At 46.4% G+C, this 19653-nt stretch overlaps 1 protein-coding gene across 3 annotated transcripts in view; it reads left to right on the plus strand.

Moving 5' to 3' along the window:
• Positions 1-19653, plus strand: part of SETD2 (SET domain containing 2, histone lysine methyltransferase) — a 1465157-nt gene that overhangs the window by 1085861 nt on the left and 359643 nt on the right. For all 3 annotated transcript variants that reach the window (XM_069645793.1, XM_069645791.1, XM_069645792.1), the window contains one exon: positions 17198-17338. In XM_069645793.1, coding sequence (XP_069501894.1) covers positions 17198-17338 — 141 coding nt within the window. The remainder of the gene's footprint in view (positions 1-17197; positions 17339-19653) is intronic.

Consider the following 19653-nt stretch of genomic DNA (forward strand, 5'->3'; position numbering starts at 1 on the left):
GGCTGCTGATGCGTCCACTCCAGGAGTTCCTCGACGCGCGTTGCGTCTAGGTGTCCGGAAGCTTTCAGGACAAGATCACGCTCGACGAGAAGTTCGTCGAGCAATAAGGTGGTGGGGCATGTGCGCTCCAACATTGCTGGAGGCACGGACTTCCAGAGCCCCCGTACAAGGAGACTGTCACGATGGACGCTTCCCTGGAAGGATGGGTAGCCCACACCGGACGTCTTCACACCAGAGATCTGTGGCCGACGCTACACATCAGCGTCCTGGTACTATGGGCGGTGTTGTGGGCCCTCTGGTCGTTTCTGCTGTCCCTCAAGGGCAAGGTGGTGAGGGTGTTCACAGACAATACAACCACAATGTTTTACATCCAGGAGCAGGGGGGCCACCAGATCCCCAGTGCTCTCCAAGGAAGCACAGGACTTGTGGCACTGGGCCATCACCCAGGGGATGTTCCTCGTTCCTTTCCAGCTGGAGGGGGTAAAGAACACAGTCGGCCGACTCTCAGCAGGGAGCTGCGCTCTTGCCACGAGTGGGAGCTTCAGCAGGATCAAGGGAAAAAACTTTTCTGCAAATGGGGCAGTCCCCAGATGCGACAGCGACGAACACCAAGTGCCAGATGTTCACCAGCAGGTTCCCCCAGCCAGCGAGCATGGGGGACACATTCTCATTCCCTTGCGAAGGCCTGTTTCTGTATGCGTTCCCTTAGTTGCCGCTACTACTTCGAGTCATCAGTCAACTCAGACAGTACCGGTGCAGGATGATCCTCGTCGCACCAGCGTGGCCGAGGCAGATCTGGCATTCAGACCTTCTCAGCATGTCGACATCCCTGCCAGTCAAGCTGCTGGCTGTGGCGGATCTTCTCGCCAGGGAAGGAGGCACGATTCTGCACTGCGATCCGGGATCGCTGAACCTGAAGGCCTGGCTCCTGCATCATTAGAGTTTGGCGGTTACGAGCTCCCAACGGACTGCAGGGAGGTACTCGCCAGATTGTCATCGACTTTGAGGTGCTACAGACACAAGTGGAAACGCTTTGCAACCTGGTGCCGTTCGCAGAAGATCAACCCTCTAAGGGTCACGGCCCCTCAGGTGCTTCCGTACTTACTATCTTTGGCTAAATCCGCACTGGCGCACGCCTCCATCAAGGTGCATCTGGCGGCTATCTCCCTCTACACCAGATCCCCAGGACGACTCTCCTTGTAGTCATACCGGTTGGTCAAAGAATTCATCAAGGGACTGTTCCGCTTGTTCCCGCCGGTGAAAGCTCCGGCCCGGCGTGGGAACTCAACGTGGTGATGACTAGGCTCATGGGGGCCCCATTCGAACCTATGCATACAACTCTGCTTAAGTTTGTCGTGCAAGACAGCTTTCCATGTGCCCATCACCTCTGCACGACAAGTGGGTGAGATCCAGGCCCTATCCTGCAAACCACCTTACTTAACTTTCCACGAGACAAGGGTGGTGCTGCGGACACACCCCTCCTTCATGTCCAAGGTGTCGTCGGACTTTCATCTTAACAAGCCCTTGGTGTTACCTGTGTTTTTTCTGATGCCTTTGTCGCTAACTGAAAGGACTTTGCACTCGCTGGATGTGGCTTGAGCACTGAAGTTTTATGTGGCCCGCACAAAGAGTTTCCGGAAAACTTCTCGGCTTTTTGTGAACTTTGGTCCTGTGAGCCATGGGAAGGCCCTGTCCAAGGCTTCCATTTCCAGGTGGCTCCCCGGCTGTATCACCCATTGTCACTGGTTGGCAAACTGACCGTTGCCTGGCCATCCGAGAGCCCATTCTACCTGAGCGGTCGCTGATACAATTGCGTGCCTGTCTGGTGTGCCCCTGCTGGACATCTGCAGGGCTGCTACGTGGTGGTCGACGCACCTTCACGAGATTCTACTGCATCGAAAGGGATTCCAGTGAGGAGTCCAGAGTCGGCAAAGCAGTGCTGCTCAACCTGTTTACTTGAAGGTGAGCCTGGTGAGGAAGTAAGATTGCTTCTGTTAAGCCTTGCCACCTCCCGTGGTTGCGCATGTGTGTACTATGTATTCTTTCTTCATAAGAGTGTGAATCCATGCCATAGCCCATGCTGGAGAAGGTTTACTTACCTGTAACTGTTCGCCAGCATGGGTCTGGCATGGATTCACATGCGAACCCTCCCTCCTACCCCTCTGTGGCTCTTCTTTTGGTCTTACTGCCACTTTACGTGCTACCAAATCTGAAGATCGCTACCTAGGGAGAGGCTTAGGTAGAGGGCACTCATTGGCTGGAGCATTATGACCAGAGCTCAGTGATTGTTTTATAGGAGAAAGACAATTCAGAAATGAAACTGAAACTGTTTTTTCTTTTACTGAGGATTTCCCAGCCTGACGGGGAATATTCATGAGCGTGTGAATCCATGCCAGACCCATGCTGGAGAACAAGTTATAGGTAAGTAACTTGTTCCTTACTTCCAAAATTGCTTCAGGTCTTCCAGGCACTGCCAATCCATGTTCTGGAGAGGGATCTCTCAGATCTCCAGAAGGCAATGGGGAAATACGTTTGGGAGCACAAGCCTCAAGGCTTCTGCAGAAGGTCCTCCTTGCGTCCAAAGGAGTCGGAGAACTAAATGTTCCATCCATACAGAGGTATTTTTGAGCAGCCCAGTTAGGTAGTATGCTGGTCTCGGAAGCTGAAGTGAGTGCTCCGAAATGGAACATGATTGAATGGGCTTGTTCACCTTTCCAGCTCACCCACCTTCAGTTTCTTTTGAAGGAGGCGAGACGTTTTAACCAGGGTTTGACGACCACAAGCATTACCATGACTCATTGGGACAAGGCATGCACCCAGCATGGCTTCAACCCCGGATTGGGACCAAACTCTGGTTTTCCAAAATCCCGACTTCACGCCTCGGATGAACACCAGGGCTTTTGCTTCTTGGGAAACACAAAGTACACTGAGGCTGGGTGACTTGTTTAAGGAAGACACCCCATCACGTTCATAAAATGTCAGGAGAAATTCTCACTTCGGGAACCTGAAAGATTACGATACTCGCAGATACGACACTGGGTAACTAATTCTGGGATAAAATATGTGGGGATCCGACTTATTGGGAAGAAAATCGTTGAAAAATTAAGTATATGCCCGGCTGGCTGCTCCCAGTGTGGCCATTGATACTAGTCCTGGGTGATGCTCCCGAGGACGATACCTAACTTATGTCAGGCCTTAAAGCGGAGGTAATATCACATCTACTTATGCATGCCGGCCCAAATGCATGAGCCAGGTTCTGGAAAACTCCCCAAGAGCCATGTATCTCATACGGTGGATTAAAATATGGGAAATAATTGCCAATGAGATAATCTCTGCGTTTGTATCAGAAAAAATGACAAAATGTGCATGAACCTGTGCTCCCTTCATAGATTTCATTTGAGCGAGAGATCACGTGTTCCTTAGGCCGCAACTGATGAGTCGATCTTTGGAAAAGGACATTTGGAAAAGATATGGCCAGCTAAGTAGCCATGTGACCAGGTTGGATAATGCATGCATAAAACAGTGAGTTATGCATAATATAATAGCATAGCAATAGATATGGAAGATGTAGATATCAATCTTTTTGTTTTTATTCTCCCTCCTTCTTTCACTTGGGGAGGGAATGTCGTAATTGCCAAAACGGAACCTCGAGGAAGAATTGTTGTCATTACCTGTTGTCTTGCTATTGTTGAAGCTTATGCTTGTCAATTTCAATAAAGATCCAAGTTACAAAAAAGACAAAGCCTGAGAAAGATCAGGGGAAGGGATGCACTCTCTTCAGTGTTGTGAACTGGAAAAACAAAGGCGAGGAAGGCCACGAGAAGGGAGTCATTCTCCTGGCAATTGATCCCACAAGGAGGATCCAACCAGTGATGTAGGGCCAGGGAGTCATTCCCCTGGGATACAAAGTATTAAACTTTCTGACGCAGTGTTAGATAATCTGCAACCCTTTTTGGTTTTGTGAAGCACTACAATCCGGGGAAGGTAGTCGTATTGCCCCTGTGGAGAACTTCTAACCAGATCTGTGCCACCTAGTCCAGGAGGAGGGAGTCATTCTCCTGGAACAAGAACTTTGGTACAACTTTTTTACTTTCGTTAGAAGTCTAAGGGACTGAGAGAGGGTCATTTTGACAAAGGACGGTAGACTCAGTAAATTACTAAGACATCCTGACAGACCCATTACCACTTTAGTTGAGGCAGGGAATCCCCTCATAGAGGGAGGGGTAGGTTTTCGCTTTATTCTCATTTCAAATGTCTATAGCAATCACTATGCCACCTCTGTGTCAGACACCTCCTTTTGCACCCTAATATAGTATATAAAAGGGAGGATTTCAGACAGATTACTTAAGAAGCTCCTACAATGGGTTCTTACTTCTTGCCAGCTGTTTAATTATCCAGATATGTCAGCCTGTGGCTCCTTCCACCACAGACTAACTCTGACACAACACTGCGGTGCTCTGCACCTTTGAGTTGTCTTTATATGGAGCTCGTCATCTTCCTCCAGTCACCAGCTTTTCATCAGGTAAGGAAACAGGGTAACGACCAAACCAATGCTCTACTCTTCCAGAGACTGCAAGTCTGCCGTCTTTGTACATTAGTTTCCAGGTAAACTGGAAGGTTGGGAGCATTTATAGGTAATCCAAGGATGTTCTTCAGATATTTGTTTTCGATAACTGAGAGGTTGGTACAATTGATGGCTCCCCATAGTTCGGCTCCATAAAGGGCTGCCTGCCTAACCTGTAACTTTACACTTCTAGAGAGACCCTGACTGCCCCATTGCCATGTTCTCTTGTAAATCTCACTAGGGCCTGCTGTATCTTGCCATTTTACTCCTGCCCTGGAAACTTGCTCATCCCATCTACAATAGTCTTTGACCCCAAGGCTATGGTTCAATCTGTTCAATAGGCCCTTTGTTCACACAGGTTTTTTTTTTCAGCCTTGTGCCCCTACAAACCAACAACTTAGTTTTCACCCCATTAATAATTACCCCATTGATCACACAACTCTATAAAAGCATTAAGTTGTGACCTCTGAGCCCTGTGGGTGTAAGGGAAAGGACGATGACGGCGTTGTCGGCAAACATGAGAATGGGGGAGCCTGTTCCTTGCCAATACTGGGGCATCGGACGGAAAGCCGACCAGTTTCTCTATGGCTCCATTTATAAAAATACAGAATAGCTTTTGCGCCAATGCGCACACATGGCATAACTCCATCTCAATTCCCACTGCTTTGATAGTGCTGCCATTGATGCCCCACCTTATTACTGCAATGTTCACAGTATAGAGAATTTGGATGACCCTGGCCAACGATGGCAGGATGCTGAAATTCGAGACTATCCCAGGGCCTTGACCTCTGGACCCCTTTCAAATGCAGTACTAAGGTCGATGAACACAGAATATATGCACAACTTCATAAGTGTGACATATTTGTGCCACAATCGCAGGATGCAAGCTTTGGTTGATACTGTTTGTACTACTCTGAAAGCAAGCTTGCAGACTTAATGCCCAGTGATCGTCCATTAAAGTCTCAAAGTGCCTTAGAGTAACCCTGGCAAAAATCTTCCCCCAACATTCAATATGGATATTGGCCAATATTTGCAAGGAGCATCCCTACCACCCGTTTTGTAGATTGACACGATCTCCGCTTGGGTCCAGTAGGGAGGAACTGTATTAAGCTTGAGAGCTGCGTTAAATAACCTGGTCAGATAGGGAATCCAAAACACAGGTTCTGTGGGATAAAAATCAATGGGAATTTGGTCTGGCCCCGGGGCCTTACCTACTTTTTGGCTCGAGTGCGATATTTGCTTCCTCTTCGCTTAGAAGTAATGGGGAATGATAGTTGTTTGGTTGTAACCATGCTCTAGGCCTCGGTCCCTCTGGCCTTCAAAGACTGTTTTCATGGTATAAGTCCTTAAAATGCTCTAACCATACTTGTTTCGGTATACAGCCCTGGATTGTGCTTTAGTCCACTGGGCGACATTGGTGTTGATGGCTGTGAGTAGGGAATTCCAGACCTCCTCTGCATATGCCAATTTCTTGGTCTTAATTAGAATTCGAAAACGCCCCTTCACCTCACGTAGTGCTGTGACTTCCTCTGCAGATACCTGCTTTGCTTGGCCAGGCGACATTCCCCATCATACCAAGGTGTCGTATGCTGCAAGTGCTGGTTGGCTGTTTTGTTGGGCTTAGTAAAAAAACAACCAAAACGCTGAGTGAGTTTCACATGTGCATGTACTATTTCAGCACACGTGTCGGGGGTCAATAGCAGAGAAGCCTTCCAATGATGGAAGCGTGCTGCTATAAATAGCGCAGGGAGTAAGTTACCTAGATCTAATCTCGCACATTTAATGGTGACCAGTTATAGCTAATACTACATTGGGTCTCCTTTTCCTCTGATTCTACCCCACGCAAGGCGCTCTCCGCTGTGAGGGCCAGACGGTGATGGTCCCTTTCTCCTCTGTGTCACTTCACAATTCTTGATTAGCCCCCACGATTCCAGATTCGCAATTATGTAGTCTGTAAGGCTTGCACCACCATTAAAGTTATTATTCGCTAGGCTATGTCCCGAGAACCTGCCATTGCAAGCACCTCATATTAGGCTCCCTAACCAGACTAGCCACCTCTTCTGCATGCCTTTGTTTTCTTCGCTTTTTGGGGTATTCAGTTATTCTACTTGCCAGACCTTACCCTCCTCCTCGTCCTCCTCCAGAACAGCAGCCATGTTGTCTAGTGGCTCGAGTTGTAATTTGAAGTCGCCTATGTCTATGGTTCTTAGTTGACATTGGTGGTTCACCCTCTAAGCGTCTCACCTCTCCTGGAGGAGGGAGGAAAGCTTCACTGCTCCTGGGAGCAGTCAGTTATATAAATTAATAGTGCCTTGTTGCCTTCCGCAAACATCACGTATAGTTCCAGGAAATCTTTGGACCCATTATCGATTTACTCTAGTAGTCACAAAAGATGTAGCTTTAATACATTTTAGAATTCCCCCACTTGGTCTGCCTCCCTTGCCTTGGATTGCTGGAATGGTGAAAGTGGCATAGTGTTGCAAATGTGGCGCCTCCGTCACCTACGGCTCCTGGAGGCTTATAATCTTGTGAGTATGGATAAACTTTAACCAAAGTTTATCACTTAGATACTTACTAACCCTTGCATTGTTCCACGCTCCTGGAGCAGCACAGCATCCTGAAGTTACTTGGGTATTAATTGCATTTTGCAGCAGAACGCCAGTGCATTCTTTCAGGGAGAGGGGAAGGTTTGGCTAAAACCTGGGGCATTATAGGGGTTATAAATGGAATGCCAATAAATTCTCTCAGAGGAGGTTAGGGGGTGTGCATGGGGGGGGGGGGGGCTACTGGCTGTAATTCTGGCCTGGGGCATTGAGTTTACTAAAGTGGGATTATTTCTGGGGGTATTGCCAATCGATGTATTCCCAAATGATCATGTGTGTCTCCTAAACTCAGGCTTGGTGCCTGACCTCCACTTCTACATGGCCTATCTTCTGTGATGTCCTCTAGTACAGGAAGATTAATTCTAATTGCAACTTCTAGGCCTGATGGCGGCAGCGTTCTGCGTTCCATCACCAGAAGGCCTTCAGCTAGTTTTTCCTCTGCGTACTCTACTGATATGGAGTCCCTATAACTTGGACATGGCAGGCGTTTGCAGGTATTGATGGTGCTTCTGATTGAGTGACAATCAAACACATGAGGTAATCATCAAAAACACGGACCCCATGAGAGAAGGTCTATTGCATAAACCTACTGTTCACTTTCTGGGGTCACCACGACAATGTTTTGAAATATATAAGGAAAAACACACCTAGTTATGTAAAGAAAATGATATCAGACAATGGCTAATTCATAAGAAAATACATTTTTATTTAGAAAAGACATAGTTCTCATAAAAACTGTGTTAAAAAAATGCACACTGGACAAACCTAAAACTAGGTTTTTAACAGGACGATTACATAAAACACATAAATGTAAAGTAAGAAACATTGCACATTCAAGATTGAAAAACAACATATACCATTCAAATAGCAATACAAAGTGCATTTGTTGCATTCTATATATGACCCAACATGTTTCTGTCCAGTGACTCATTGGTGTCTGACAGTCATCAGGGGTAGCTCTTCTCAAAAATGTAAACTGTCCCCACTATTCCTGGTCGGAGTGGATCTTGAATCGATCTTTATTGAAATCTTGAGCCCAAAGTGTTCCAAGGTAGAGATATATAAATTCACAACGGCCGTATTTCAGCCAACTTTACGTCCTCCCCTTTAAATGGGCATCAGGTAGGCACACTCATTACGTATATCTAACCAGGTATATTTCAAATACAAAGTATCCCATGGCACATTTCCAAATTCTTTCCAACTCTGGGCAGATGTACCATAATTTTTCTTTCGTCCACTTTCAATCTATAAGGCAAATATAGGGCTTTATAGTCGGAAAAACACCATGTGTCCACATAAGAAACGTGCACTCTTATTTACAAATCTAGCTTCATGTGGCACCAGTGCAACCTAAAAACACCACCCGTATCTAGCAAATACTTCTGATTGACTAGCAGCCTCTTTTAGCTCTCAGCCAGTGGGTAACCTTATTGACGAGCACCTGCTTTCTCAGAGTATTCGTTGCCTTAGGGACATTGACCAAATAAATGAAATGTTTGGAGGCAGGTGTGCTGGTTGATTCTAAAGGATTGGCCTTTGTTGTATTGATGACTGTAGAAGGCCCGGTGGCAGGGTTCTTTCCCGGAAAGCGTTAATGGCCTTAGCAAACTTGCCTGCAACATTTACTGTGGGATGTTGTTCTGGGATGTCCAGAACTATTTGGTTCCATTATTTTATCCGCTTTTACCCCTGTGTAATCTGACTTCTTTCATGTTGTCTAATTCTTTCAGCAGTGCCTCATCTACTTTAACGTGAGCTATAGTGGATTGTAAGAACCTGCAGCCTTCACAGTAGAAGACACTAGTATAGATAGAACTGTGCTCTGAGCTAAGGTGTTACTATTCCAAGAGAATACCGCTGTTTTAGTGCTACCCATGGTACCTGGTTCCATCTCTCCATCCAACTACATCAGGGGATCAAACCTATTCTGAATAACTACTTCAGGGAGAAATAATGGAGCTACTTACTCAACTGATGTAGCAGTGGACACACGTCCCTTTTGCTTTGTGTTGCTAGGTTTCACATTGTTAATCTCTACTCGAATATTAAGTCTTGCCCCCACACTGTAAGGGAGTGTTGGGTACTTCATATCCCGGAAGGATTTTTCCAACATCAAGTAATACTGGGAGGGGAACCCTTTGCACCTGTAAGACTATCCCGTGCTTGTTTGCGCATATCATCTTTAGAAGCCACAATAATGGCCATTTTCCTTGCTGTCTTGGGGATCTCATCTAAGTTGGCATATTGCTGCAAGTTCATCCTTCCCTGCAAGTACACAGTTGAATTCCTGCTGTCCATCCTTTTTGCCCCCTTTAGGTGCAGATTTTGTGCGACTCCCTGGAGTTTCAATGTCCTATAATAAACTGGCTAGCTCGCTACTCATAGCATTCACTTCTATTTGGTTCATAAACATTGCTACCCTCTTCCCAGCATTGCCTTTCGGGGGGGGGGGGGGGAGATTTTGTGGTCGGTCTTTTGGTCCTGTTCGGAGCACTACCTGATGTGCAACAGTGGTGCAGCAAAGATAAAATGTTAAATAAGGTGAAATACTATATAGTAAAGATAGTATGTACCAAATGCCTATCAACACTTGGGACAACCAGTTCACCAATACCAAAGTATGACAACAATAAATCATCCGATTCACTGGTGATAAAATTTGGAAATCATGTGAAGTGCTTTTCTGCAAAGACTTGTAATTTGTTTACTTCTACGAGGGCTCTTAATTTACCACATACAATGTGTCTTATAGTCACAAAGGGTTTGATAATCACAAACCAGATTACTGCTTGTACTACAGCTGCTATGAAGCTAGCAAAACGGCCTGGTATATAGGCTAGTAATCCTCAACCGTTAGTTTGAGGATTCGGCGAGTAGCCAATCCTGTGAAGCAACTGTTATTGTAAAGCCAAGTCACCGTGGTCAGCACTAATCAGTGTGGCGCCCACTACTTAATCAAAGCTGTGCTGCAAGGTTAAACAAGATAACAAGCCGCTAGTCATGGCTGCAGGGCAAGGCACAGTAGCCTGCTTGAGGGGCTGCCATAGTCCGTCCACCCCACCCTCTCCTTGAGCTTGCAATGCTGCCATCACACACAGCTTTGCTATCCTTCAGCCCTGCTTCGATGAAAGCATCATCTATTAAAGACCCTCCAAGTCAGCCAGTGAGGCCGATAGGACGACTGCAATGTGAACAGCTGGCCCCACCAGCAACCCTCGGTCATCAATAGTCAATAAACAGTGACAATCCTAAGAGGCCATGTGCTGGCCGCCCCAGGGAATAAGATGTAAGTAAGAACTCACAGGATCGACAGGACAGCCAGCATCTCTTAAGCACCTATTACCGCACAACATTGCGTGCCCTTTCCCAGCGTATTTTAAGATAACCACAGTATGTTCATGGATCCACATGTGATTTCATTACATTTTGATCCGTTGTACCAGGAGACCAATATTCGTCAGTGATCTTAAATATTTATCATTTGCATGACAATATTATTTAGCAATTAAAGAACACCAGTCAGTCAAATGCACTACCTATTTTTCGATCGAGAATACATTTGGTTATTATTTTTTTATAATGTGCCATGGATGATCAGATTTTATGGTATTAATGCTTAATGATTCACACACCACGGTTATATTGAAGGGAGCTTCTTTCATGTGAGAACAGTACGAATAATCTTTTGCACTACAGGATGGCTGCCATTTTGTTCATGGAGTGACGCAGGACGTTGTGACGAGCTTTGTGATGATCGGCGTGATGTCATTACTTCACTTTCCTGGTCAGCTGACTGTGAGAGTTTCTGTAATAACAATCGTAGGGCAGGCAGCTGGTTTTCCAGCATGTGTTTAAGTTAAGGTTCAGGATGGGGTGAAGAGAGGTGGGGATAACTACATGACGTTTGGAGGGTCAAGATTATTGGAATAAGCATTTTTGTTTCAATAGTTTTGCAGTGAGTTGGAGATTAGTTATCTTCTTCTTTCTAGAAGGTGTTAGTCAAGATTGTATGCAGTACCCTTTGGGTGCACTACAAAAACCCTGACCGCCTGGAAATAGGAACCCAACATTTGGTATAAGTCTGTACTACACAGGTTGGTAGTGTGAGCAGCCAGGCTTATCTCAAGAGGGGTCAATGTGACCTGTAGGGGACTTGAACAGAGATTTGCAGTGACCAGTATCCAAATAAATGTGTACACACGGTTTCTTGAATAAACAATTATTAATTTGTCAGAGTCAGAAGGGAGCAATATAAAAGTAACACTGAAATATACTTCACAAAATACACTCTGAATATTTCTGAATCAGTAAGTACCCTTTTGGGATGGCCCACAGACACAACCTACATCCTCGGGTGACTTCAGTAGCTAGGGTGCTGTGGTCATGAATATATCGCTGTTGCATTCAGAATATTCCAGGGATGTCAAAGGAAAAGGTTATTAGAACATACAAGACCACAAATATTCTTAAGCAGGCAAATACTTTCAGATCCCCCCAAATAAGAGTCATTCAGTGGAACAGGATAAGCAAGTCAATGGGCAAAAGTCTATGTGAGCTGAAGCACTTCTTTGCAGATCAGAAAAGTCTTTGCACAATGTTTGAGAAGTCTTTGAAGAAAAAGAAGAATCAATGTAGGGCCACAAGCTGTTAGACTTGTGAGTAGTAGAAGATGCAAGCAACTTTACAGCAAGAGGTAAGTTCTCTCAGACTTTTACAGTACCTTTGTATTGAAGAAAAAGTGCAGCAGATGACTTCTGTTTCTGAGCAGCTCGCAGATCTCACTGTTCCTGGGCCTCAGTCGTGGCGACAAGAGGGAGGACTTCTGGGGGCTCCAGCACTTCAATGGGATGCTCACCGCTCGCAACCGGCAATCTTCAAACCAGTGGCTGTTCGGTGTTTCAGATCTTCACGTCTACCGCAAATGGCAACACCATGGTTCCTGGCTGCCGAGATGGACTTTCTTTGCTTCTGGTGTCCTGCACTCAGTTGACGGGCTCAGGCTCGGTCAGCCCTGCTTCCTGAGAGTCTGGCCAGCTTAAAAGCAACGCACACAATCTGGTGTTCCTCTCTCTGGTGGTTCGGTTTCCAGCAGCAACTCTGTGGAAATTCAGCCAGCTCGGAGAGAATGTCCAGGTGGCTTACTTTGGAGTTTATTGGTCCCACCAACCCAAGGGGAGAAGTCGTCCTTACAAGAGCTTCTCTGTCGATCCGAATTTGGAGTTTCAGCACAGCAGCAGGGCCTCACCGTGCAAACCAATGGTCCAGGAGTTGCAGCAGGCGTCCTCTTCAAGTTCTTCTTTGGTTCCTTCGTCCAGTGGTCAACTATGCCTTCCAAGGCAAAAGCCTTGCCTTTTATTCAGTTCTCTCCCATTCATTTCAGCCTAGCTGTCAGTCACCCAGCAGGGTGGCTGTCCTTGCCAGTCAGTCAGCCGGCCAATCACTACAGAGTGCATTTGGGCCTCCTAGGAGACTGAGCACAGGGAGTTTCGGGCACCTCTGTCACTTCCTGCCCACCCCAGACACCCTGGAGCTAGAGGCATGTTTCACTCGTGAAGCCCACCAAAGGCAAAGCGAACAAAGGGACCAAACGGGGTTTGGCGCGCGGAGTAAATCTCAAGAAGGACCTTTCCACAAATGGCGAAAAAAGAAGACCCGGGCCATTTAGATTAAAATGGCACAGATGGTTGCTGTACTGTGCCAGCGAGCGAAGCCCGCGGTAAAATCCCATAATGGTAGTTAAACGAAAACCACTGTCACAAATCAAGGAAAAGGTAACTTAAAAATGTTACATGAGAAGCTAGATAAAGGGGACACTAGGTAACCCCTCCAGCACCCTGTTGTAAGAGTGTGTGATACCTATAGAAAGCTACATATGTAAGTAAAGTCAATTTCACTTTACTGCACTGGGAAACAGTAGTTTATCCCAGAGAAGGTATTTAAACCTTGGGAAATCTGAAAGGTCCTGGGTGACACGATGTAAAAGACTATGCCTATGGAGTTTGTCAGACTCCAAAACCTAAAGAAATAGTGTACAAAATCACATTAAAATACATGAGAGTGGGGGAAAAAGGTTCTCGCTCTCTCCAGGTTAAAAAAATCAAGTCCACAAAATCCAGCAAAGTTGCTGGGGGTCTCTAAGGTAGAGGGAATTAGCACATTTCTGAGAATTCTCCCTAACAGATGGCATACCCACATTGAGTGGGGCAAGGTATGTTTGGGTTTTACCTTCGTTTTTTTTTGTCTTGAATCACCAGAGTGAATTAAAACGTGTGACAACGTGCTTGATTGTCTGGTTTCAGAAACTAGGCTTCTGTTGAGAATTGGGGTATGCATGATCTGATTCAGATGCATGTCAGTGACTTTATATTTACAGATTTTGGAAGTAATGTATATATTGTAAGGGTGTTGAAGTAGGAAATTGACACACAGGTGCCATATTTTGGCTATAGACTTTTATTATGTAAAATAAAAGGGAAAACCTTACCTGCAGTCATTTCTTCAGCACAGCATTGGAGCCAAGAATCCTGTGTAGAAGAACAGACAGAAGATCCGAACAAGACTCCTGAAGAGGCCCAGCTTACCTTCCTGCGTCTGGCCCGGTGAGAAGCCATGTTGGACTACCTGATCTACAAAGATCTTGAGTGGTGCTTCAACCCCTGTACTGGTGTGACGAACCAGCCTCGACATATTCCTAAGTGTGAGGACGGCTGGTTCCTTGAGAAGTGTCCCTGGACCACCAAGTGGACTGACAAGCTCTCCAGTGGGTTACCTCCTAGAACCATTTCCATTCTGCTTTTGCAGATCTTTGGTGGTCTTCAGCTTGTGGTGTAAGTTGCCTTCCAGACAATTTTCAGCCTTTTAGCTTTAAGGGATCCTGCTCTGGAAGGTTGGCTTCAACCGTGACTGGAAGGACAGCTGCCATCACCAGTGCGCTCTGTGCTGTTGCTGAGACTCCCCTTGCCCCATCCTGCGAAGTGTCCTTAAGAGGCCTGCTTCTATGAATTTTGAATTTCCTAATCACCACGGGTTGCGTCTTATATCTGGACCGGACTGGAAGAATCCTTGCACCTGCAGCTCCTGGGCACCTCACTGGAATCAACTGCAGGGAAATCAAACCTCCAACGACCCATCAAGTCATAAGGAAAAATCAGAGTTGGGCGGGGGTAAGTAAATGTAATGCCTTTGGGCCCCCGTCTTTCATGGGATAACACTGGGAACCAGTTCCTTTGTATCCAACCTTCCTTTCCACTTCCTTTTGGTCATCCAAACTGTGTTTTTTTTCTGAAAGATAAGAACACAATTTTCTTACCAAGTAACCTAGTGGAATTTCGTCTTTTGAACAATCGCCAACACAAGTTAATTATAACTTACCCACAGAGACTACATTCTGGGGAGAAGCATTGTGGCTGCTGTGACGTTTGGCACACAGCACAATTCTTCTTGGGGATTGGACTGCTGAAGTTGGGGAAATTCACTTGTGACTTGGTTCCATACTTAGTTGAATTCATTTACTTACCTCCTGTGTTTAAGTAATTTGAATGCATTTTAAGAACCTATGGTGAATGTGTATGTAAAAGACCTAGAACACATTTGTATTTTTATACATGCCTGTCCAAATTGAATAATTGTTATATTGTGTGGACTAACCGAGGGCCCCTCTCCCCACTCTCATTCTCATGAGACTGGACTGTTCCCCAACTTTACATTGATTGGGTTTTGGCTAACCTCTGAGTTCTCTGCTCATTATAACTAGCCTGGCTGTTGCTCTGCCTGAACTCAGAAGACCTTCTTTGATGCTTCAATCCCTGGACCAGTGGGAACAACCCAGTCTCTAACCCTGCTCAAGTTCTGTGCCTTCTGAGCCTTCAGAGGGCTCCCTGGACCAACTGGTGGACTGATCAGCTCTCTCCTGGGCTACCTTGCTGCAGCTGTCATTTCAAGCAGATCCTTGGAACAGCTTGTGTCACAAGTCAATTGCTCCTGAGTTTTCAGCTGTCCCACTCCAAGGGAAGATGTGCTGTGACTGCTTCTGTGTTAGCCGCTGTACAAATGCCAGTCACAGCCTGACCGTATGGACCTTTGTTGGATCTAGTCTTTTTTTGTGTCCGTGAGGTGTCCAGTGGCCATCTCTCGTGCAGAAACTGTCTTTAGTCTTTGTTTGGATCTTAAACTGGAAGCTGTTCAGAAGCGATGCCTGTGCACAGTGACCGACCAAAACTAAATCCCAAGAAAGAAAGTATCCTTCTGTCTAGTACACTCTCATGGTGGGAACAGCAAAGAATCCAGAATGAAGTCTGGAACCTACACAAGTGGAATCCGAAACAGCCAGGGGGGGTGGTTACTCTACATACTTGTTGCTGTCTTCCCTTGTCTCCCAGAGTGCGCCCTGCGTGTAAACCACTGACCAAAAATCACTCTTACCTAAATTGGTGGTGGAACCTGGGTTAAGCGTTCTTTCCAAGGCCCACCCTAGTGAATGTGATGGAGTACAGTCCTTACCAGAACTTTGCTAGATGCTTATTTAACATTGAAAACTTTATACAAGCCCCACTACATCATTTCTGAATAACCTTACCGGAAGAAGCTATATATTGGAACTGGTGACTTTTGGGCACAAGGCCCCATGCCATTTTAGGGTTGGACTTAAGCTTGAGGGAAACTTTTCTTGTTGGTTGTGCTTAGTGTCCTTGCATCTGACTGTCTCACCTGCATTACACCGGTAATTAATTCATATGCAACTCTATTCTCCTAATGGCGAATGTGCATATCTGGTAAATATGGTTAATCCTGAGGCAGGGTATTTTCTACGTATGAAGAAGTCTCCTGACAACGTATAGTTTTACCGACCTTGACATCTTTTTACTTAATACCATTACAGAGGATGAATGCATTGATCAATTTGAGTGTAAGAATCTTGGGTTCCATAGATGTTTTTCCAGACCCTGTTCCCTTGTTTCTGAGAGAGTAAAGTGATTCGTCTTTGCAGGGAGGTTTTCACCTAAAGCAACAGATGAGCTGTAGATCCTCCTTACTATAGACACTGATACTTTATAGCATAATTGTCTGTAGTTACTTCACCTTTTACCTCATTACTTGGGGTGTCACCTCCCTGCTACTGTCCTGCTGCATTGCAGATAAAACTCTAGACCCTATTGACATTTATCCCAATCTTTTGCTATTTTTAATGAGGCATATTTCTATTTTTACTTTGTGTCCTATGTTTTGTTTAGCCCGCGCACACAAGACACACATAAAATACCTTTGGGGTTTAAAGAGCTTGAAATAGAGATCTATTTTACAACTCAAATGTAATGCACAAACGCAGTTCTTAAAAACATAGTTGGAGTTGGTGAATACGGAAAGGGGTGTTGTGGTAACATGTCACCATTATAGAGCAGTGTATTCAAGGTATTTAAAATGCGTTTTTATATAGTGCTTGAGTGTTCTAGTAGCATATTGTATTACTATACAATTTATTTGTATTCGATTTATCGACCTGAGAAGGAATGACAAGCTGCATTGGTGAATGTTGTTGAATTCAAGCTTGTGAAGAGCCGGCCTACTCCCGCCTAAGGGGAGCACTTAACCCATGAATTTTATACCCGCGTATGCCTGCTTCAGCACCTGTTTCATTATTCAATCCGAGGAACAATGTGAAATATACAGACTCAACCACTACATGCGCAACATGTGAATCTGTGAAAGAGATCAACCTCCAAAACTGTTTTTATGGGCAAGTAGAAATGTTGTTCTGGTTTTGATGCTGCAAATGACAGAACACTGTTGTTTTTGCTAACTAGAAACGTAGTCGTAACATGAAAGCAATGTTTGGTTGTAATCTCCATGCATATAAAATACCATTTGGCTATTTGCTGCACAGGTGTACACTGCTATTTGCACAATCCTACCAACAATCCTGCCATTCATTTGAACAAGAGCTGAAGGATTCTTAAAGTGGAATGTCCTAGAATTGATTTGAAGTGATATGCAGTAGTATTTATCATTGGAATCTCTTGCTTTGTTCCAGACTTACCCACAACCAGCCCTGCAGTATCTCCAAGGCCAGCAGATTTACACAGCTCACCAACAAACAATGGTAGTGCAGCCAGCCCCAGTAGTCCCTACAATAGTTCCAGCAGCCACCGGACAGCAGCAGCCTATGCAACAGGTAATCCGATAAATTAACCTCATCCAGATATTATGGCACCAAACCTTCATGTGTGTTGACTTGCTTTTAAAGACTCCAGGAAAGTGATTGGGCATATAGTAATATTTCATGGTAACTTAACCCTTTTCTTCTAGGGGAATTGACAATTCAAAAAAATGCATTTCTCCAGCATGGATTCACATCCTCATGCATATTCCCCCTCGTCAGGCTGGGAATCCTCAGTAAAAAGAAAAGTAGTTTCACTTTAGCCTGAAAACTGCTAGTCGTCTCTATAACCAATCACTGTCCTTTGGTCATTCTGCCCCCCATCCAATGATAGACGTCTCCCTAAGCTCCACCCCTGGTGGCCATCAGATTTTTTCCACATGTTTCAGTGCTGGGAGTTCTCTCGTTCTTCTGTAAGAGAATTTTGACTTTTCTGCTATTTTGGGATAGTTTGGATAATTCTTCTTTGACCTTTTCTTCTTTATTCCAACATGCGTTGACTGCGGGAGGCAGGGATCCTTTGTCGGTTAAGACCAAGCTCCATCGATGGATCTTCATTGTACGATTACGGTGGGCCCAGGGTTGGACCTACATCTCACCTCGATGTCCGACATGGGCAAGAGGAGTCTCTTCAGGGCCTGTGAGTCCTGTCGCCTCAAGAATGTTTGTTGAGGATCGGCACCTCAAGTGCCTGTACTGTCTACACCCGGACCACGATGTAGGCGTCTGTGAGTTCTGCCATGTTTCCTGGCGAAAACCAAGCAAGACCGCTGTCGCAGGTTGGTGGCATGGTTCAAGGGAAGATGAGGCTTCTGATGCGACCTCTGGGTGCAGTCATGCCTCAAGGACCTACTGGTCCCAGGTGCATTCTCCCTCCGAAAAACTGTGGTCTAGGTCCTTTGAGGACACCCCTTCCCAGGGGGGTCCCAAAAAAGGCTAAGCAACATGCATCGGATCCCGCAATGGTCGCTGCTGCGGGACCTAGTATGGTGAGCCTGCCGGTTGGTGTGGTACTTTCTGCGAGAAACTCCCTTACACCCTCTAAGCACAAGGGAGTTGCTGCCTCCGTTGGACTTCCTTCTAGGGGCCAGGAGGGCCCCCCCCCAGTGCCTGTTGGGTCCCAGACAAGACCCTCACATTTATACTACCTCCAAGGACAAGGATCTTCCTGAGGGTTACCATTCAGAGCACAAAGGGGGTTATGGGCCCATTTCCCAGGAGGGATGTCTGCGCCGGGAGCCTGATCACCCGTTTTACCCTCCACGGCATTGCAGCCCTGATCCTTTGCCCGCTTCACCATTTGCACCCCAGCCGGCATCCAGGGACATGTCACTAGGCATTCTCACACCTTGGTGTCGGAGATTCAGCAAAGACTGCTTACTGCCCCAGTTGCAGGCCTGGTCCACAGCCCGCCCAGGCCTGTGGCCAAGAGTTCCTGCACCCCACCCCCCGAGTGTCTCCTCCCAGAACGCAGCCTCGGTCCAGCCCTACCAGGCCAAAGTGTCAGCCTAGCCCTTCCGGACTGAAACATCCACCTGTGCCACCCCTTGGGGCCTTGACCCCAGTGGAGGAGCAGCCGCCACGTATTGACACGGAAATGGCATGGATTCCTCCTGTTGCACGTCAAGAACCCCACATGACTCAGCTGTTGCAGGAGGTTCAGGCCAGGTTAAGAAAAGGGGTGATCGAGGTGGTCCCTCCGCGACTACGGGCCTCCGAAGTGTACTCCAGATACTTTCTCGTTCAGAAAAAGTCAGGCGGTGGCCTCAACTAGTGCTTGAAGTCCTAGAAGTTCAAAATGGTCACATTGCAGCACATGCCTGACTAGCTGGAGGAGGGGGGGACTTTCTGGCAACGTTGGATCTTGAGGGCGCCTCCTTTTACATGGCCATTCACCGAAACATCAGAAGTTCCTGCATTTTGCGGTCCAGGGACGGCACTACTAGTTAAAGGACCTGTCCTTCAGCTGGCGGGTACCAAACACCATGGCAGACTCGCTCAGCAGGGAGCTGAAGTCCTGCCATGAGTGGGAACTGCATCAGGCAGAGGTATCCTCCAAGTGGGGTCAAACCCAGATCAACCACTTCGCAACTGCAGCCAACTCCAAGGGCCTGAGGTTCGCCAATAGGTATCATCATCTGAGGGCCCTGGGGATGTTTTGTCATTCATGTGGGACGGGCTCTCCCTTTTACGCCTTCCCACCGGTTCCATTCATGCTATGTGTGATAAACATGCCCCGTTGTTGCCTTTGCAGGCTGAGCCTCCATGCTCTGGCTTGGCATCGACAGATCTGGTACCTGGACTTGCTTGCCTGCCAGTGGTCCATCCAT

Source organism: Ambystoma mexicanum, chromosome 2p, assembly GCF_040938575.1.
Source record: "Ambystoma mexicanum isolate Mex_15411 chromosome 2p, UKY_AmexF1_1, whole genome shotgun sequence".
NCBI lineage: Eukaryota > Metazoa > Chordata > Amphibia > Caudata > Ambystomatidae > Ambystoma > Ambystoma mexicanum.